This window comes from Hipposideros armiger, unplaced genomic scaffold (genome assembly GCF_001890085.2).
Source record: "Hipposideros armiger isolate ML-2016 unplaced genomic scaffold, ASM189008v1 scaffold_2, whole genome shotgun sequence".
Taxonomy (NCBI): domain Eukaryota; kingdom Metazoa; phylum Chordata; class Mammalia; order Chiroptera; family Hipposideridae; genus Hipposideros; species Hipposideros armiger.
This window is the reverse complement of record NW_017731352.1, coordinates 7,647,294-7,670,155: the sequence shown is the minus strand read 5'-3', so window position 1 is coordinate 7,670,155 and position 22,862 is coordinate 7,647,294. Positions and strand designations below refer to the sequence as shown.

The 22,862-nt window shown below is 39.3% G+C and overlaps 1 protein-coding gene across 3 annotated transcripts in view; it reads right to left on the bottom strand.

The window, feature by feature from the left end:
- MEIS1 (Meis homeobox 1) overlaps nucleotides 1-22,862 on the bottom strand; it is a 138,422-nt gene that overhangs the window by 14,100 nt on the left and 101,460 nt on the right. For all 3 annotated transcript variants that reach the window (XM_019635574.1, XM_019635590.1, XM_019635582.1), the window contains exon 9: nucleotides 11,635-11,711. In XM_019635574.1, coding sequence (XP_019491119.1) covers nucleotides 11,635-11,711 — 77 coding nt within the window. The remainder of the gene's footprint in view (nucleotides 1-11,634; nucleotides 11,712-22,862) is intronic.

Here is a 22,862-nt window from a genome sequence, read left to right as displayed (position 1 = left end):
ACTACAATATGGCCTCAGGGATAGAAAAGACAGTCTGGGGAATATAATCAATAATGTTGTAAATATTTTTTAGGGGGCCAGATGGACTCATGTCTTGTAAGGGAGACCACTTCACAGTCGGTGTAGAGGCCTGACCACCGCACTGTATTTCTGAAGCTGTGTTGAATAATATAGTATGTCAACTATAATTATATATACATATAGTCACGGGAAGTGGAGTAGAGTGTGGGAATGGAGTTAATGGAACTGTAATAGATAAGCATGACATCGGGGGTGGGAGGGCAGTAGATGGGGGGGCGGGGTTGTTACTTTGTGAGGGTAAAAAGGATAACTATTGCATTATTCTATACACCTGAAACTAACAATAAAATAAATTTCGAAAAAAGAATAGGCATGTCTTTTTTATTTAAGCTGAACCATTTTTTCATATAAATTCTAATATTCCCATAGTCACAAAAAGTCAATAAAATTCCATCTAACTACATACACATCCCCTAAACATTACAGAAAAATATATTTATTTAAAGCTAATTTTATTTTTCTGCCAATCTCCATTACAAATAGAATGACCAGATGATGTATTATCTAAACTGGGAGACTTTTGAGAGTAAAGGGACACTATTAATAATTATGCGGGACAATAGGCATAAACCATGAATGTCCCAGGCAATTGGGGTTTCGGCCAACCTAATGATCAACTACACACTTTTTTTCCAAATAAAATTTCGCCTGACTTGGAACCCCTCCCTGTGTTAAAATAGTGACCAGCCCCAGTATGCACATTGTGTTAGATATCCCAGCACGCTCTCAGAGTATCTATAATCTTTCTCTAGGATCTGTCCTTTATTTGCCTTAGTCCCCAAACCTTGACCAACCAAAAACTTCCCAGGCCTGGAGTATCCACTAATGCCAAGGGAGGGTATCTCAAAATTTAGCTTGATTTTGACATCTGCCTGCCGGATAAGGCTATGGAACGACACAATAAAGACGGCTGGACTTGAATGGAGGCCTGTCTCTCTTCCTTAGACTTCTCACTGTAACTTCTATTTCAATTAGTAAGACTTGAAACCTCAGTTCTACGTAACGTATATCAAAATGCAATTTGTCAGCCCTAAAATGCAAATGGAGTCACTTCCACTAAATGGTGAAAAACTCTCAATTGAGTTATATGACAAAGCTTTTCAATTGAAGACACTAAAACTAACAAAATGACCTCTTCTTGGAAATTGTCGAATCTTTGAAAAATGCTTATGGGCATCTCAGTCACACTGGAGAAAGTTTAGAGAATGTTTATTTCACCTCTGAGTTGCTCATCATTTCCTTAAACATAATTATCACACTGAAAGCACTGGCCAATGACAGGGCGAGTTAGAACAGTATCTAGTGAGAAGATTGTGAGAAATGATAGGAAAACTGCTACGTACTGGGTCTGAGATCATAGTAGTATTTAGGTGCTGGAATTGTGATGATCAAGTGAGTTCGTTTTTATGAAGAGTGCTTTGCAAATTGCAAAACCTAAGACAGGGGTTTGTTGGGATACTCTCATTGTGATTCTTAAAAATATGCAATGCCACAAAAAACATGTAAGAATGCTTACAGCAGCAAGCGAAGGAAACAACTCGAATGTGCACCAACTGATAGATGGATAAACAGAGTGTGGTACAGCCGTGCAATGGCACATTACGTAGTCATAACGAGGGATGAAGCACTGACAACACGTTACAGCGTGGATGAGATTTGAAAACACTCTTCTAACGGGATGAAGCCAGTCACAAGACTACATACTATGTGATAACATTTGTGTGAAACGTCTAGACTAGGCAAATCTAGAGAGGCAGAAAGTAGATTGGCGGTTGCCAGGAGCTGGTAGGATGGAGGATGGAAGTGTAGGGTGGGGTGACAGCTGAAAGGTACGGACAACAGAGTAGTCAGATATGGAATTGCAATGTGGTACACCTGGCACTTATATAATGTTATTAACCAATGTTACCTCAATTAAAAAACTTTCAAAGTAAAGTAAATAAAGGGTACAGGGTGGTGGAAATGTTCCATAATTGACTGTGGGGATAGCTTCACGTATCTGTGCATACACTGAAAACCACTGAATTGTACACTTTAAATGGGTAAATTGCATGGTATGTGCATTATATCTCAATAAAGCTGTTAAAAATAAACACCTAATGGTGGAATCAAAGAGATACTGGTCTAGGAATCAGCCCACCTTGCCTCTCATTAGCAGCGTAACATTGTAAGGTATGAACCTCACCTGTCCAATGATGTATAACATCCCATCCAGGTCTCAGAGTCTTCTGTTCCATAGCACAGGGTTACGAAAATTTTAATTCAGGCTCCCTTTTGATAAACTTCAAAAGTCTCATATCCCTTTGCTATTTGCGATTTCAAAAGAAGTAGTGTAACTACAACCCAAAGTTAATTCTCAATAGGCTTTTTTATACTCCATTCACTCAGGGTGATTCTGATATGCCTTTTCTGGCCCCCGCTCCCGTTCGCCCCCACTTGGCCTTGAGGATGGGAATCCCTGCCACAGCCTACTGTACTGTCCTTTCTATAACTAGTACTGCCAGGTGGCCAGCCATGGGGACTAAGATCTGACATCTCTGGACATGTACAATTCACCAGCCCCTACTCCCTGCCCTTTCCAAGTACCTATGAACTCTGTCCCAAACTAGAGATCAAATAAAGTCACCACAGCAGGTGGTCTAGGGATCGAGGCCAACAAAGCCCTTCGGCCAGACAACTACCCTCAGAATTTCTGGTCTGCATTTAAATCAGCACCCTAGAGTAGAAAATACCCTTTTTATAAAAAAAAAATCATGGTGCATTTAACTTCCATCCCCAGGCAATATACTATTCTTAAAAAACACTGGCTTTATCCATATTCAGCCAGATCTCTCCAACGATGGGAAATTCATTTTTGAGCTAAGTTACATTTAGAACCCAAGACCAACAATCCCCACGGGCCTGAGGGAGTTAATGTGCTTGAGAAAGGAAATATTTTTTCCCTTCTTCAGTGATGGATCTAATCTCGTGAGACATTAGGTCCTTTAGTCACATTGGTTAAGAGGGTAAAAAGGAAAACGGAGCTCTCAAGGATGGGAACCGATTCAGGTTTTTTGTTTATTTGTTATTGTTCAGGTGTCAAGAGCGCAACAGAGTTCATTATTTCCCATATTAATGGGTCAGGCTTAAAAGCCCCATTAGAATGGAAATAAAACAAAGAGGAAAGTATCACCAACTATGAAGGCATTGAACAGGAGAGCCCTGTATTTGCCAAAGTTACAAGCATCCATGGTGTTGGAGGTTGGCTTTTTTTTTTTTAAATGCTCTTTCCCCTTAAAAATTAAAAAGGAGAACAAAACACTAAGCATCTGCACAAAGCTCTGGGCATTCACACATTGGAGCGACATAGACCAGATCCAAGACCACGTTCACCCTCAGAAACACCCCTTCTCCCACGGCCCTGGCTCCACTCCATTTTTGAGAAAATTGTTTTATTCAACAAAGAGGCAACATTTGCCCCGTTTTTTCACGTTTCAGGCTGACTTTTTAACCACTCAGAAATGCTGTTTGTTTTATGTAGGCGCAGCCTGAAGCAAGATGATGATGTAAGTGAGAGGGAGAGGGGGTCTCTGTGGGCACAGCTCGGTGCTTCAGTGCTCAGTGGTTAATCACCCAACACCAGCCTCAGCAACTGTTGACACAAAATAGGTGGAGATCAGGTCCGTGCAAGCAGAAAATACCAGAAAGGCGAACTATATGTAAACACACTTAAGACAGATTTGACAAGAATAGACCTAAACCTGACTTGCTAGGAAACTCCTGAGGTCTAGAAAGCTTCAATGTCCCTCTCAGCTGAGGCTGTTTTCCCCTTATAAAGTTTCCTTTCAGAAGAAAGAGAGTAACATTTTAAAAACTAAAATAAGTTTACGGAACAGAGTTGAGACATTTGTCCCCTTGATTCACACAGTGTGAGTTTCAAATCTGCTCCTACATGCAGGATTTATGTAATGTAATACAGTTCTTCCACGTATACCTGGAGTAGAGCCAAATGAGAAGGGGGGTGAAAAAAGCCAACATGCGTGTACAACCACAATTCAAAAAGTTATTTCTCCTGACCTATAAAACTCATGCAAAGAAGCAAATGGATAACGCTTAAACAGTCTTTTAATCTTATCTAACTGACACCTGACAACCCATTACTTGCAGATTATTAATGCACCCACTAAAAAGTTTGTCATGTACAAAATTACTAGAGAAAAAGATTGAACGCCTGAGGAAACAACAAATTTTTGCCGTACAATAACTTCAGAAATTTCAAGACTATTAACTGCCATGCCCTTCATAGGCTCATAGCACACTGCTAAAAACAACTGATTTATCTTTATTATGAATCCTAAGATGACAGCATACATGTTTTTCATGTCTTGAGATAATGTTTAAATTCATCTAGTTTTATTTTACAGTGTTTGATTTGCTTATTTAAGATGAAGGAAAAGAGCAACTTTTTAACTAATTTTCCTATGTGTCTCTTTATCAAAGGACCCGCCCTTTTTTCACTCCTAGCGTAAAGCTGAAATCAGAGTCAGCTTGAGAACATTTACTTTGTTTCTCTTTTTTCACGTTATTATTATTCTTTTTTTTTTAAGATTTTTATTGGGGAATTGGGGGATGGGAACAGCGCTGGGGAATTGGGGGAAGGGGAACAGACAAGTTGCTGTCGTTTTGTCCTTCAGTCTAGTTGTGGAGGACGTTGCTTCACTGGCCCAAGTTGGCACCATCATTGCGCTCTTCCCTGGCGAGGCAGATCAGTCGCTGGCTTCTGGACGGCCGCTCACGCTGGCTGCTGGCTACATACGGTAGCCCATGGCAACCCACTGCCACAGGGGCTGCAGCCTACCCTTTGCCGGCGACTCACGGCAGCCCAGCTCCAGGTCAAGCTGTTGTTCAGCATCTTAGCTGTAGAGGGCAGTGTCACTGGCCCGCACATGTGGGATCGCAACCGGGGCCCTCTGGCGTCCCAAGCCAGCTCTTAACTAGCGCACCACTCGGCCGGCCCCCCTTCATGTTATTATTAATATAACAGGCTAGAACATTAGAGCTGGGAGAGGCTTTGGGTCCCACCAATTAGTGCGACCTGTCCATTGATGGCAGAAGATGCTGTTGCCCATGGAGATAAAGCGACTTGATCAAGGACACACATCTAACTGGTGAGCAGTGGGGATGGCAGATGAAACGTTTTGACTCGAAATGCTCTTTCCCCTACATAGTCCCTCCCCTTCCCTGCCCTGTGTAAATTGTATGTTGTCGTGAGGCTTACAGGGGAATTTGTTCCTCAGCCACCTGCCGAGCCGGGGCTCTTCCCCCTGGATCCTGACGCCTCTCAGCCCCCTCACTTCCCATGCTCCCCTGTGGTAAAGGGGACTCCCATCCTGCTCTGCCAGGTTGCATGACCGGTAGGGAGTTCTTTGCATTTCTCTGACCCATACTTGTGCCAAGAGACTGAAAACAACAAATCTAGCTTAATGAGGACCTGTCATAAGTCCTGCAGATCTACACACCGTGTTCAAAGTCACCCACCACGCCGCTGGTTCCACTGTGGCCTTGAAAGGGATCCCAGGCATTCAAAAACATTGGGTTCAGGATGGATACATTGGTCTCCCAACACATGCAACTCTGGGCCTCATGTGAACCCCAAACCTAAGCGGTCCTAATGTTTGCTCAGGTGGTACTGACTCTCAGCTTCAGACCCCACACTCGCGCCTTGTCCTAAAAAGCACAGAGACTGTCCAAATGCCGCCTGGAGGAGAAACAGCGGTCCCACAAAACAGTATTTGGACTGTCAAATCCACCGTCCTACGTCTTGCACCTTTCCGGTTCTCTTCTCACCTAGACTTAAGGTCCCCTAGTAGACGAGGCAGTTTTTCCATCCAGCACAGTGGGCCAACACCTACCCTTTTTCCATTTTTCATAGTATGAACAATGTGATTTAACACAGTGCGGGTGTGTGTGTGTGTGTGTGTGTGTGTGTGTGTGTGTGTGTGTGCAGGGGTGTGGGGGGGTGGGAGCTCTGAGTAAACTTGTGGGCTAAAACTTACAACAAAGTCTATTTAACAGACTGCAGAGTCATTTTCAAAGAGGATTATTTGTTGTAAATTTTTAAAATCTGCCAACAAAAGCAGTGTCTCTGTTGAACTCCTAAGACTCTCTGACATGACAATACCTGAAGCTTTCTAAATTCACAGCTCTTTTCCCTGCAAGCTATTTGCTCAGGTTCCCTAATAACACCCTGCCTGCTGGCACCTTGCCAACTCTGTCTCAGGCAATATGCAAGCTAAACATTTTTTTGACTGATTTCAATATTTTCTTATGAGCAACTAGACAGTATTTTATCTAGTGAGTATTACTGATTGCTATAATCTAAGCCCAGAGTAAGCGCCTGTACCGGTAATATTATTAGAATTGACATGCAAGGTGAAAAGCTTAGCAATTAACTGTAGCTTGGAGAACAACAACCCATTTTAAAATGTTCTGGAGAGTTGTTCTACAATGGTATCTCCTTTTTCTTTTAAAAATACTGCACCTGTTACTCCATTGATCAATTTATGAAGTCTACCTTAAATGTAGGTTACACTTCAACTCTCAAGAGAAAAAACAATAAACCACCTGCTTAATAAAATTACCTTTTGTGTGTGAAGCTGTACTACCCCTCAGTGATTCCTAGGCAAGGAAAACCGCCATACCTCCCTGCACTTCCAGCTTGTAGCTGAATAACAAACAAATGACCCAGTGCCTCTTGCACCGTGCCCTGTTTTTTCACATCTGTTTTTCTTGTTTTTGTGTCATGCCTCTGTTTAGCTTTATTGACAAAACAATCTGTGCCTAATGTTTAAACAACATCTGTAAAATGTATTATTAAATTATGTTGGAAGAAAAAGCAGAGCCGTTCTAGGAAACCCTATGACCCCCTATTGATTTTTAGATCACAGAAGTTGAAAGGATAATTTGTGAATGTTTTAACATTTACATCTACGCAGGTACCTATATTTATAGGATCTTTGATTACTTATAAAAGTGTTTGTTACATTATTACCATAACTCAGAACGAAACCTGGCCTTTACCAGTTGAATCTGTTTATTATAATAAGGGAGAGCCTATTTTTAAAAAAATAACTTTACATTTTTACCTGCCAGTGGCATAAATCTCGAAGGGCAACATACTTTTTTTTCCCCACCAGTAATAAAAGGAAAGTGATGCCTGAAAGCTTTGCAGCTTTGAAGGCAATAAATGAAAGAACTAGGAAAATCTGGTGTGTGTACTAAATCTGAGAACTGTAGAGCTGCAATAGTTTTGTAAAGTGTCACCTCAGATGTTACGATGCTACCTGGAATTTTATGCACCCTACTGACGAGTAATTGTTCTCTCCACCTATATATTGTATTTCACATACACTATATATTTTGCACCTAAATTCCATATTGCCTTTTCAGAACATAAAGGAATAATCACTTAACTTTAGGCCTTAATGGGAAAATATTTGGATAAGAAATAGTAAACAAAGAAACTGTAAAATATATTCAGTACACCCTGGGCTAGAACTCTCTGCTGAGGCAGGATGTGTTGGAGGCATTCAGCAAATAAGATACAATCACAGGCACAAGTTTTCATCACATGGAATTCCCAAGTCTACAACACTACTGTGAAAACATATAAGGGAGTTTTTATTTGACCACTCTACACTCACATTTTCAACATAAAAAATAAAGTTGGTGTATTCAGGAGAAAAAAAAAGAACTGTGTGTGTGTGTGTGTGTGTGTGTGTGTGTGTGTGTTCTATCTTTGAAGTTCTATCTCAATGTTTAAAGACCTAAACATCTAATCTCAAAATTTAAGAAGTTTCCTTTTAAATGACTAAAACATTCAACCTATTAGTAATATGCTTTCACTGCTGATATAACATTTGTCATGACCACACAATAATGAAAAAAAAAAAAAAAAGAAAAAACTCCAAATGCTATTATTTATCATTTTTGGATCCAACCATAATTGGGACTGAGGGAGCAAAGGAAGAAGAGTATATGCATTTATAGCACGTATCATATTTCAAAAATTATTATGCTTCAAGTCTAAGTCTATCGCAGCAGGCTAGATTGAAATATTCAGGCAATTTGTTATGGAAGTTGTTTTTTTTTTAAATGCCATTATCTCAAATACTTAGATAATTTAGGTAAAAATATTTACCCAAATTATTTGCATAAATGTCTCAATTCTAAACAAAAAAAACCCAAACTATTGGCATAGACTTGTCCTACAATGTCTCATCTAATAAATGTCACATTCCATCCCAGGACCGAATTCCTATAAATACTAATACCAGCCATTTTCAAATTCCTTGTTTCTGTTTTCATTCTGGCAGGTAAACCAAATATAAAAATTATAACAGTTACTTCTTTTAAGCCAAATTTTTCTCTTTATTAATCAAACCTGTCTTGTTTTAGATTTAGATGGTTGTTTAAATTTCTTCTGGTTGTCTCTTCCTCTCCCAAATCCCATATGCTTTGATCTAGTTAGCCATATATCACTTATGCCAATTCAATATATGTAAAGTTAGCTCAGCAATGGCATGAAAGAACCATTACAACACACCAAACTTTTCTCATCTCCTTTTTCAGTCAAAACCTAACTTAAAGCTGCACCAGCCAGGGTTTCTATGACAAGCTAACAACTAGATATGAGTTTATATTTTTCACTTTCAGATTGTGTGTTTCCATACGTTATGCTGCTGCCAATAATTATGACTGATCTACACCCAAGCTGCCCTTCAGCATTTTATGAAATCTCTTCAACAGTGACTCATAGTTTGTACAAAATGTACATGTGTGTTAACAAGTTTTAAGAACTCCAAGAAGGAAGACACATTTTGAAATGTTGTGGCTAAATGAAGTAAAAGAGAAATGCTAAAATACTAATGAAGTGTTTTTTTTTTTAATTATTATTTCCCAAAGGAAGTAACTTGGACTTGATGCTCACCACAGGACAAATGTTTCCAAGCTCTCAAAAAGGCTTTGTGTAATTTTTATTATGATAAAGTAAAATGAAAACCACTCAGTGGTTATGCTACTTTGTAGTCTTCAAGCATGCCACAGTGTAAGATTCTCTGACATCTTTGATGTCAATACAGTACCATCTGGGTTTTCCCATTTTTGCATCAGATTTCCTACTCAAAGCCTAAAGAAAAAGAAGTCTATTATCAGTTCCTTAAAAGGAGAAGGTTGGGATGAAAAACGAATAAACCGTTAAAAACTCAAATCAAACATGGGAATGTCATTATTCATCAAACTTGAGAGAAACAATATCTCTTACAACTTTTAGTTACTTGAGGGAAATTCTCTACCACAGAGCTGTGAGAGTTGAAACAGTTGCCAAATCCGAAGCCATGAAGCGCAAGCAGGAGCCGCTTCTAACTCCTTAGAGAAGTAGAGAGAGCACATGCACATGATACAGTGCCACTTGAGAGAGAGCAGAATTGTGCTGACGTCCCACATTTCTAAGCAAAAGTGATTTTTAAGTTACGTAACTGTGCAGAATTGAATATCGGGATGGAGTTTAGGGTAAAGTCTGCATGCACTTTGAAAAATTATCACATGGTCCATACTATAACTTTTTTAAGGTCCATTCCCCCCCTTCTAATTTCAAAGCTGAGGAAGTCGGGTTGTGATCACTGACTACGCGCAGGATCTAGGAAAATAACAAATTGCCCACTGCTTGTTGCCCCAGGAATAGCTGCCCGCCCTTGCATCTACAGGAAATATCCCGTAAGATCATCCACCTGTAGAAAGCACACTTGTATTGGAATTTGTTCTCTGGTAACTATGTATGTTTATGAGTGAAGTTTGCTAGCAACACAGGAGGATGAGAGATGGCATGTGTGACAGATCCCCTGAATGGCCACGCTTTGTTTTCTGTAATTAGAGCTCGCCCCGCCACTCCTTGGCCTTTGAATGGGAACATTTCCCAGGGAAATATGACATTTACACAGCTTACATTGTATTAAAATTGCCTCACCATCTATTTAACTTTGAAACTATATAGGAAATTAGGTATGTGTGCAAAATTGATGGTCTCCTCTATAATGATGTCCAGAACAATTTGAAAGACGAAGTTCAAATATACAGTATCAACGGTCTTAAAAATTCAGATACAATAGCAGGTAAAAATATAGGCAAACACAACGCAAACCCTCAGCAGCGACCCAACTCCTAGTAACACATTTAGGTATAGTATGTCTTCTGCTGGTTCTCTAACCACTTGACTAAAAGGGCTGCAAAAATTGATCTCCCAAGTCTGTGGTAAGGTCACAGAAATTGATAACCCTTACAAGCAAAGCTTATGTGAATCTGTCTGTGTCTGGAAGATAGTGCACTTTGTAAATTAATCCTCCAAAGGCAAATATATTGTAAGTAGCTTGTTATCTCTAAAATACTAAATTGAAGAATACATGGGATTATATTGACAGAAATTACATTTTCTATAATGGAGTTTAATATATCTGAAATCTCTCCCAAAGGCTCTCAGGCTCTCTAACAGAGAAGGGTCTGTTAATGTAGGTGCAATGGACATCAAGAACAAATTTATTCACCAAAATGGATTAGGCCATGTAATCAGAGATTCTATAATATTAATCTTTGACACTTATTGAACAGAAAGAAATACTTCCATCTGCAAACTGGCATTCTCAATTCTTCCCTTTCCCAACCAGGCTTTGGGCCTTTTCTGGATTTTACTTCAAAGAGGATAAGGTTTCCCCATCATAAACACTAATCTAAAAATATTAGGACAATTAATTAGATACACTTCTTAGTTTTAGAGGATATTGGATTTCGGTACCCTTCAAATATGACACTAGCTCTGGGTGATTATCTGAACCTAGCTTTCAGCACACTCACAAAGGGTAATAAATCATACTTTCTCAAAGCCTCCTTGCCACACCGCCGTACATTAAGTCAGAATTTTGTTGGCTGGTACATAATCTCAGCTTCTTCCCAAATCAGGAATTTACACATTTATTTAGTATTGCCAAGTCCAGAGATGCATCAGGTTTTGAAGAGCTTCAAAGTAGCAACATAAGTAATTTCTCCTTTTCCAGAGGTGGGAGATAAGAGGAAAAGAGAGAGTGACCTTGAATGCATAGCCCTAACAAAATCTAATTGAATTGAGTTATTCAGTGAATTTAAAACCTGACTGATATGCGATGGTGGATTTTCTTGTTTCGTAGAAAATAGGATGATGCCACTTTTTCTATCGATTATCCTGAAAAGGGAAAATAAGCCACAGCGAGAGAGATACATTTACAGAGCCATAGTGAACGTGAGTTAAACACTGACATATACTATGCCTAAAATTTCTCAATTAATAAAGGAAGTGGAAAACAATACATCACTTTCCTTTCCATACTAGCAAAACTCTCACCTATCAGTCAACAGTTTGTTTTCACCTTTGGATCAACAAGCCACCAGGGAAAACAGCAACAACTGGGTGTGTCTTCATGCAAAACCTTAGCTGCAGGTTGTCAGAAGGGGGAGCAGATTATATAAATACAAAGCCAAATTACTTACCAATTGTTCACTTGAAGGATGGTGAGTCCCGTGTCTTGTGCCAACTGCTTTTTCTGTTCTTCAGAAGGGTAAGGGTGCTGAAAGAGAACAAAACAGATAGGTGTATGCACATACACTTTGGAGAGATAAGGTAGTGCATAGTACATGTCAGGTTCAACAGTAGGAGCTAGGGATTCAATAATACACAGATATGCTCTGTTAAAAGAGAGGGAGAGAGAGAGAGAGGGAGAGAGCGGGGGGGAGAGAGGGAGAGAGAGAGAGAGAGAGAGAGGGAGATCAAGGCAATATTTAAGCTATTGGTCAATAACCTAAGTGTCTAGTGAAGTCTATAATTAAAGGTAAAAATGCTGAGGTGTGTCACTCTTATTAATGGAATACTACATCACCTAATTAATGGCAGTCAAAGACAAGCCAATTACAAAGATTAGTGAAGTGTATAAATGGCTACTTAGGATACTTGCAGAACCTTGATACTGAGTTTATCCTTTAACAGGTTTATTTGTTGCAAACACTGAAAGTTTAGTGTGGTCTTCACTCTATGTGACAGGACTGAAATAAAGACAAGCCCTTTCAACAACATGAAAGTGTACCACCTTGATGTAATATTTTTATTAGAACCACAGACTTCTAAAGCTGAACCTTTTGGACAGAAATTTCAACTGAGGTCCCCAGTAGTTAAGCACTTTGTTGGCATGACATGCTTCCTCCAAACACCACATTGCTGGATGCAACTATTAAAATCAAAGTGGGTGCATTTTTTTTAAACCACTATTCATATAGCTCAGCTCTTTTTAAAAGCACAAACAAACAAAATTCAACCAAAGTTTGTTTCCATATCTGAATGTCAACACACGCTGGAGTTCTGAACATAGGCCAATATAAGGTCAAAGCCCAGCATAGTTTGCATGCTATGAACAAGCCCAGCTATGTTCCTCATAAAATAGGATAAAAAAAAGCATTACGGGATTAGGTCATAAAATGAAATCCATACCTTCTTGAAAGGATGTTTGGAATTATACTGAAATTCGTTTTGGTACAAATACTTTTCGTTCAATAATCAATTATATCTAAATCTGAAATATACACTTCTAAAGCCTGAGAGAGGAGCTGAGGACATGGTTTTCATCTAGAGAGACGCTGGCTAGTTTGAAACACTGCCTCCCAATAAATTCTCCCAAAGTAAAACATGTTCTGATAGTCAGCTACCTATCCTCTTATGCGTGGGAAAGGGCACCCCTAACTCTCAATTTAACTACCCGTGCCATTGGCAACTAAATTCTGGTCTATTGAATGTTAATTAACATAGCTTTTAATCTCATTAATAATATCTGATTAGATGCTAAGAAGACTCATTAATGACCACTCTAATGCTCTTACATGTAAGTTTAAATATGTTCTATATCTATACACATGGGATTCGTTTGTGGAGAGCAGAGATGTAGCAATTTTTCCCATAAGCATTATCTTTGATTGTCACTTAATCAATAAATACACAATTAGAATAAGGCTTTGCTTTCATGGAATATAGTGCCTTTCTCTACAGAGGTCCAAGTGTATTACAGACAGGATGGTAATTAATCCCCGTTATATCCCTTTGAGGGGCATAAATGGAATCTATTGTCCCTCCTGTTTCACAGCTGAGGAAGCTGACCAGGGGAAGCTATGGTCAGCAGCTGCACAACTCAGTCATATTTCCTGCTTCCCTTCCAGTGTCTAAGCCTCACCGTGAACGGGGGATGTGGCAAACACCTTCCATAATCTCTGCTCGTAACCCCTGCTCAAAAACTTCCAGACTGCTTATCATAGCTTGCAAGGCCCACCACTATCCAGCGCTGCCTACCTCTCAGATTTTGTTGCCTTCTCCTCACCCCACCCCACCCTCCTGCCCAGCTACCCAGTCCTCCTTTCCATTCTTCCAATACATCAAGCTACCATTCAGGCTCCTACTCCAATGTGACTTGCACATTCTCAGCTCAAATGCCAAGTCTTACCCACTCCACTCTCCACCAGCCCACCTTATCACTCCCCCACCAGTCTTTCCCTTTTTCCCCAATAGCAAGCATCGCTCTCTGAAACACTTGTTCTGATTACTTGCTTCCTTGTTGATGTGTCTCTTCCCACTCATTTAGCAACTCCAAAGCCCATGCCTTTCTTGTTCACCATCCCGAAATCCCAGACTAGCATAACCAAGAAATCAGTAAACATTTGTGGAATAGAGGAATGGCTGTGACGTGCTGTAATACACAGATACTCGCCACTCAGAAGTAACATCAAAATGTATAATAAAACTTTTTCAAAGCCCAAAAGAGATGTAAATAATCCAATCCGAAACCCACAACACTATGTTTCCTTACTTCATTCCTAAAAGTGATGTTGACCCACTCGTTTCAAATAAAAGTATATAAACCTCATAATCGGCTAAGATCACAGGTGACAATCTCCCTACTCAACATAATGCTCGTCCTCACAGGCAAAATCTCATGATTGGATACTGAGCTAAGAGCCATCCACTACCCCAGGTTTAAAACATAACTCCCACTGCCTAGAGGCTTGCCACACAATAGAAACCAAATGAATCACTTAGCCTATGAGTAGAATACTGAATTACGGTGTGATATATAGTTCTATGTCTACACTGGTTGAAGAATTATCATTGGCATAAATGACCCTATTATATTGTATACATTATGCTGCTACTCGCTTACTATGAGATTTTGAACAAGGGACAGGCAACTTTTCTAACCCTCAATTTTGTCAACTGGAGGAGGGAATCCTAACAGCCATTAAAGTGAAAGGTTACGGAGGCTAGCAATTCTTCCAGAATATAAGCCTGATTTGGAAATATGCGAATTTTAGCATCCAGCTATTGTTACTAGAACAATTCCTTGAATAAAGTCGTTTAGTTCAATGTCGTTTCCTTATAATATTGACAAGAGGCTGTAGGAACTTAACTTTTGGTTATATCATTAGCCTATGATAAAACTGGTTTCAGTATATGTTGTTTTGATTAAAGTCTAAGAACCTATTGACAATGTTCAGGGAGGGCTTACTGTATTTACCATATTAAGCTGTAGACTGATGCACAAAGGTCCTTTCCAATCTATACCATTTTCTGTAATTTGCTTACAGTTTTGCAGGTCCTATGGAAATCTCTTTCAGTGACTTTAAATAGAATTAATAAATATGTCAACAAGTCTCTCTTCACTATAGCTGGATGGCAACACCTTTGCTGTATCTTGTTAGTGGTGTCTTAATATTATGATCAAAACTGGATACAAATGAATACTTATGTCATTTACCTTTAGTTACTTTGAAAATTGAGAACTGTCACATTTATTTGTGTTGTGTTTTCAAGAGTATTTTTGCATGCCTGTTTGAGAGCAAGTTTTAGATCCATTCTTATAAAGCAAATGGAATTCACATTTTATTTATGCAAGCGGTGTCGGGAAAATTCTCTTTGGGTCATTAAGATTACCTGAATTGTTACAGCTTCAAAGAGCAATCATAGGGCACTCAAAATTTCAGTGCAAATTTAGAAGGTTTTTTTCACGTCATGCAGTTTCTGATTTCTTAATTTAAATATCATAAAATGGGAAAGTTCTACCCTTTTTTTCTCTCTGTCACTTTTCATGTGATCTGATTTTAAGTAATTGGAACAAACTGTGTCTAATTTCATGCAGCATAATTGTGAGGCAGCCTCAAGCTATGAAGACCAGCACTCTGTCTCCATTAAACAATTTTCAGTTGTTCGGGATATATTTTTTAATAGAAATGAATGAGCCTGGATGAAATTAAATGTCACAATAATCCGGTCATTGTTAAGGGGGGAGAAAGGGGATCGACGAAATCCCTAAACCCTTGTCTATGGTAGGTCAACTGAATGGTTTTTTCCTTCTCATAGTTCGTGGCCTTGGTGTCCCACAAACTTTCAATTCCCTGGAAAAAAAAATCTGTAATTGCGAGAATCACATGAAAGCCATGACTTCAGGGACCTAAATCCACAGTCAGACAAAAATCCACAAAGACGTCGGCTTTTTAACTGAAATCCAATATGTTTAAATATCTTAAATCCTGTGCATCTTTACTAGATAAGCTTTTTGTGGACAGTATGAGATATTCCTTTGTAGACTTAAAAAAAAAAACAAAAAACTGACTTGACAAATATCCAACATGCCACAGGAAAGGCTGCTGTAAAAACATTCCAAGTCCTGTTGCATTCCACCCAGGCTCAGGAGGCCATAAGATGAGCAAAGGTAGATGTCATTTTACAAGAGATAAAGAGAAGTGCCATTTGAGGAAGAGAATGGGAAATTCATTCCAAAGCATTGCAACCCAGGGCCTACATCACCCCTTACCATTCTCCGGAACACCTCCGCTGTTACTGCACCTCGGTGGCAAGGACCCTAGGTTAAGATAGACCAGTAGGTTGCTGCGAAGGAAAGACTGCTTGCACTTGCCAGATACAGCGATCACCCTAATCACTTTGGGATATCAAAGCGATTTTGAGCGGTCCAACAGCCAGCGACAGGAGACTTCGCCTTTGTTGTGTACGTTTAGCCTCATGCCATTATCTTTTAAAAGCTTAATTATTTGCCAACAATTGATCAAGATGGGAATTTGAGAAAGGATATGCAAGGACCACTGGGAGAACTGCAATGCATTAAGAGAGAGCAAACAAAATTACCTTTAGATCTTACAATAAGAATTAACGATTGAGCCGGCGGAGAGCTAGGCAGTGCAGTAGCTGCAAGGGTCCTTTCTCGAGTGTTTCCCATTTGATCTGCATTAACACCTCAGGAATGAGTGAAAGCCATAAAACAGTGATTATGTATGGGTAGAGCTGACCCTCCCTTCCAGCATTAAACCTGCACACGTGTATTAGGCTGGCTTGCTGGGGCGAGGAGAGATGCTGGACTCAAAGGGAAACGAAGTGGCTTGTGGGCCGTGGAACCCCAGCTAAGGGCACTAACTCACACAAGGGTCATCTTTATTTCCATAATCAACACCCTGACTCTCTTTTCCAGTATGAGTCTCTTGCTGAAATATAAACGGTTTGCCACTCTTCACATGCTTCCGGATCTGCAGTGTGACTTCTAATAATGACCCAGGATAGCAGTGATTGCTTACTAACCCCCTAAGAATAAAATGATTCCTGGAATGTATGTCCAGTGTAATAGAAATAAAGAATGTCTGAGGGTGAAAAAAATCTAAAAATAGCTTATGTAAAAGTTAAGTGTGAACTGTCATTTTTACCAGCTCCAAAGAATAGAAAGTGACAGAAAATGACAACTTTCTCAAGAAAGTTCTCTCTGCACAATTCCGATTTTATTTCTTGAGGATGGGGTTGGGAGGGAGAGAGATTCTGATGTTGGTTGTCTGGTGTTTACAAGTTTATAATACATTGGAGGAAAGTGTATTAATTTAAACAATCAACCAGACTCTTTCAGATGAGCATCAATGGGAAAAGAGAAACCCTTCAGTACACACAGATGGAAAATGTCCAGCTTTATATCTTAACGGTATCCTTGACCAAATGTACTCCTTTCATCAAATTTCCCACCCCTGACTGCAAATGTGGATGCCAACACAGTGATGAACTTTATCTTATCTACCCTGGTAACCAAGTTTCAATAACGTGCCCTCCCTCACTGACTTGCCCACTCTAACAGCACATTGTAATGGCAGTAGAAAATTTGAAAATAATCCTGTACAGAGCTCGCTGGTGAGATAATGGAAGGCTACGCTGCCCCTTCTCAAGCCTCAGATTAGTAATTTCTTGTGACACAGTACTGCCTCTATACCGAAACTGCAAAACAGCTATAACAAAGCAATAGAGGTGGAAGCAATTTTCAAGCAAAATGTTACATGCTATACTTTAAAAGGTATGGGAATAGGTACCGGGGGAGCTGCTCTAACAGGAGGAATTATGGCAACTGTCCAATATAACCCTTATCAAGGCAATGTTCTGTTGCTTGGCTGAATATGTTGGAAGAACAATTTCGGAACTTCTTTTATCCTTTTTCCTCCAGCCCTTTGCCTCCTCCACAGCTAAGTTTAATGCATTAATATAAGTTGACCTTGAGCTAAACTCTGGTATGTGATGGAGAGATACTCCCTTTAAAGAAAAAAAAAATCTACCATACGGCTTTTAACCATTATCTCTCTGTGTTCTTTTAAAACTTCTACAGAGTTTTTGTCACTAAGGGAATATTGTGGATCTAAATTAAAAACAACCATGTGTGACCTCTAAGAGCATACGCAGAAACTTGCTAACCAAATATATTTATATTTGTTTAACATAAATTTTTGTTTTTGCCTAAAAACACTTCTCCCACTTTCAATCAACTTGCCGCCATTTTCCCCTTATGCGTTGACTATGAATAGCTTACACTGTGACAATTACATTGATCTAGGATACTTTTTCCCTTTAAAAAAATCCATAATGCTTCCCTATTGTCTTTCAGCTTTATGAATTAGTTTTACTGTTTCAGTGAATGCTTTTTTGTCTTCTGACTGCACATTATCAAAGAGACACTTTGTGCCTCCCATTTGCATTACAAAAGCAGTGCGCCATGCAGTCGAAGAACATAGCCTGAATGCATAGTAGTTGCGTCCAGAGTCCTCACTCATGCTGGTATCCAGAGAACTGCAGTATCAGTGCTGGCTAAGACGCCCAACGTGTTTGGAGTGCAGTCACAGGGTTTCGACCTGCTTTCTTAATCCTCAGCCAACGCTCCCGGTTTGCCTAGGTGTGCAGACTCAGTGTGCCCCACTGATTGATCAGCACTGGCATTTCTGAAGCCTCATCAAGCCATTTTCCAGACCATCCCTCCGATTTCTTGTACATCCAGCAGTAGTTCTAAGGAGTTGATAGTGGAAGTGTGCAGGTAGGGAAGCCAGGTAGGAATCTCTAAAATTGATCGTATCGCATGAAAATGACCACAGTGTGGAAGGACAGGGTGAACACTGGGTAATATTTCAGAGCAAACTTAACTTTAGCTCTAGTGAGACTATCTTTATATTACATAGCAGTGAAAACACTGTTTCATAGTCAATTATAAGAGGCCAATATTACAATGCCTTGCCTGTCTCGCCTATATGATCTTTTAATTTTTTGTTTACATCAATTCAACATGAAATAAAAACACTAAATAAAAAAATACTTCTATTAAGGAATTTCATAGTTCTTTGTATTGGGGATTTCTTTTTAAGTTTGCCTGCAATTCTATAATAATAAGTGTTTTAGATCTATTCTTTATTAGCTATATGAGTATACAAAGGGTGCCCAAAAAATGTATACACATTTTAAGAAAGGAAAAAATTGTATTAAAATTATGCTGATGGTAACCACTTTGAGCACCTCTTGTAATTGCAGAAGTCAAACATGATTTGTATTCATCTTTTGTTATCGGTATATATTGAGTATTACAATTTTAATAGTTTTTTCCTTTCTTAAAATGTGTATACATTTTTTGGGCACCTTCTGTATATGTCACAGGAGTATTTTTTAAGTGTGTGCATTAAAGACATAACATTTTGACTCTACTTATACGCTCCTCCTAAAAGTATTAAAACTCATGAAGAGTGCAAAATTATTTTGAACAGATACGATTATTAATCAACTCTCTGAATATTAATTGTCTTAGTAGAAGACCTAAAAAACGAAAACACAAAAAGTCCAATACGAAAAACCGGTTGAGAGGAGCAGTAGGGTGGGGTGGGACTGGGGGAGAAAACTCATGCTTCTCTTTGGTGTCCTCTTTGAAGGACATCCCCATTGGAAATAATAGTTCATTTGAACTCTGACAATAGGACCAATGCATCACATGCATCATTTCACATACTCTAGGTGACGCCCATGAGTAGGAACTGGGCTGAGGTTCATTTCACAGATGAGGAGGGTGAGACATGGCTAGGTCAGAACACGTGCACAAGAGCTCACAGATACTTAGTTCAGGGGTCAGGTCTGCCCTCCCTTGAGTTTCTCCACTTGGCTACACTCCCACTGATGTTTCCTTCCCATTTCTCCATTCCCTTTTATAAGCTAGACACTTTAAAACCAAAAACATAATAGAGTATGAACAAAATACTAATTGTGGTGAGCAGTGACTGAATATTTCTGTGCAGGAGACAGTTACTGCTCTCCTACCCATCACCCCTGCAGGCAAAAATGAAGAGGTGGGGATGAAGGCTAGTTCAACAGAATCTTACCTCATATTCTCCCTCCGGCATCCATGCAAAGGACTTTATTAATTACAGCTTAGTAGTGTTAGTAAGAGTAGCAGAAGTCATAATGGTAACACGTATTAGGAAGTGAGGGTGTACCCATCCTTGTTCCAAATACTTCACATGTATGAGCTCATTTAATCCTCACAAAACTTTATGAGGTAGGTGCAACTATTATACCCATTTTTATAGATGAGGAAACGTGGGCACAGAAAGGACAAATAACTTTCTCAAGTTCACACCTCTGGTAAGTAGTAGAGCTGGATTTGAAACTCGATGGTAACATACAAGTTGGGAAAACTCACTTCCAAACTATTTTGTTTTTTAAACGATGGGAGGAACAAACCCACTGATTCCTGATGGGTTAATCATGAATATATGTGATGATTACGGCTCATTTTATACAAATGTTATTATGTCAATGTGTGTGTGTGTGTGTGTGTGTGTGTGTGTGTGTGTGTTATGTCTACAACCCAGTTCTATTAATGGAGGCAACAGCAGATTTTGTTACAAGATACAAAACTCAATGGAAATTAATATATCCATCACTTTATTAGTGCTTATAGCATTGCTTATAAATACGGAATGATGGTAGGTTAGAACATTCTTTAAGGGTCATAGAAACAAATGCCAGCTATTCCATCCAACTACAATATGCCTTAAATTGTCTGCTTTGGAATAAATCGTAAATTGCTGTGGGTTTGTTTGTTTTTTTTTGCCAATTACTTTCATTTCTTATGTGATTCTTAATCAAATATGAGTTAAATTACATTTGGAACCATTTCATTTTAGTAGAATACTAATAAAAGCACACAAATGCTATTCCCATTTACAATGCAACTAGCCCAGTCCTGTGCCCAATAAATATTTGTTGTCTGAATAAATGAGTGCCGTTGAAGTTAGAGGCACCCCAAATGCTTCAACTAGCATTTATAAGTAGATGACTTCAGACAAACCTCAGAAAACTAGCAGCCCCATTTCAACAATTATTCATCCTACTCACTCAGTTTTACAAATCCCACAACAGTACAGCTTTTATTTACTTTATTTAGCTGCCATTTATAGAATGCTTACCCTGTGCCAGGCAATGTTCTCAGTGCTTTACAAGTATTCTCTCACTTAATCTTACAACAAGCCTTTGGGGTGTTTTTACCTTTATGTTACAGATGAGGAAACTGAGGCACAAAGTCTAAGTTACTTGTCAGTAGGATGCAGCTGGGATTTTACTCTAAGAAGCTCCAGAGCCCATGCTCTTAATTACTGGGTTATTGTTTGTCTTTGTTAGCATGTATAATTTCCCCCTATGTTTCTCCATAATCCACTCTATGTTGTTGTTGGGTTTGTTACAAAAGATCCCCTTCCCTCGCCAACTGCAATGTAATAAAATTCATGTTCTCTGTCTTACAGGGCCTAGCACGAGCCTGAAGAAAGGATAAAGGAGACTGTTTTGACACACAGGCTCTTACCCAAGAAGTTCACTTTAACAAATAAAACAAAACAACAGCACACCATACCAGACCACTTTTTTGCAAAGCAAGTTCATGGCTGAGTTATACAATAAACTCCAATAAAGTAAGGATCTTTTGCAAACTACATACAGCTCATCTCTACTACTTTATAGAGCATGCTAGCTAAGAGACCTATCCCCAACTCGAAGAACACTATTTTTTTCCACTTTAAAAATCAAAGTGAAAGGTTTTTGAGACCATTAAGAGAAGATACAGGGAAGACGAAATATAACAATACCATCTTGGCATGAGTCTGTTGACAGTAATCATTACTGTCTTTACAGATGCCCTTTCCAGCATTAAGTATTCAGGAAAAAAATCCTTCTATTGAAGAATAAAGTAGCCATAAGTTGGAAGAAAAAGCAGTACATTTGGTGAGATTTTTTCTGAGAGAGAGAGAGAAAGCTAGAGATAGAGAGATAGAGATAGAGGACATAGAGATAGAGATAGAGACAGAGAGAGTCTGAGCTGCTCCCAATATGACTAAAAACCCCTGGAACTGGTACTCATTCTCTAGTGCTAATTTTCCCACTTAAATTACAGTGATGGTGTAGCCTCATCTCATTAGAGATCATTGTCCCCAGTAGACAGTTGTGTTTATGGAGGACTCTGGCTGTTCCACACCTGCTGATCAGGTTGCTATGTGATCAAGGCTGCATACAAACAGCAGACTCGAGCTTGCTGGACTGCAACTGATGAGCCCGGGCTAATTCAGGGGTGATTATGTAGTTTACTGGACCACTAAACCTCTTTAAGCTTGTAATTACTGCCTATTTGAGTAAAGAACATTCAAAAGCAATTCACTGCATCATGCCTGCCACAGCTGGAAGCAGGCTGCCAGCAGTCTGTGGGGACATTAAAATCTACAGGGACATGGACTGAAGCCCAGCGAGCAGACACTGTCAGCGGCACCCGCAGCCAAGTATGTGCACATTCCCGCTCACCTCTCCTGACCAAGCTTACCATTAAAGGTGCAATGAAAACTACAGAACAGCCATAAAGATGACAAATAATGGAATGGAATGGTACAAACTACATTTTAATGATTTTCCCCCCTTTGTAAAGCTAAAATTTTAAAAGTCTTTTCACAATGCGAGCGAGAGAGAGCGAGAGAGCGAGAGAGCGAGAGAGCGAGAGAGCGAGAGAGAGAGAGAGAGAGAGAGAGAGAGTGAGAAAATGTGCTTTAAATAAATATACGCTTTTGAGATTTACTGTGTACTTGCTAAAAGTTCCATCCAAAAAACAACAACTTGAAAACAAAATGCCCACCTTTTATGCATCCTGAAAGAACTGGGATGTGTAGCCGATTTAGATCTCTTCCACCCACTTAGCTGCTGTGTTTATAACCTTAGCTGGGAAAATATTGTTTATCTAGTTGATTGACGTTTTCTACAATCACATGTGAAGATTTTTGCTGCGAGTGAATTAAAATGCCACTCAGACACCTGAGTGAAATTTACTTTTAAGAATTAGAAAAGATTTAAGAAAAAAAAA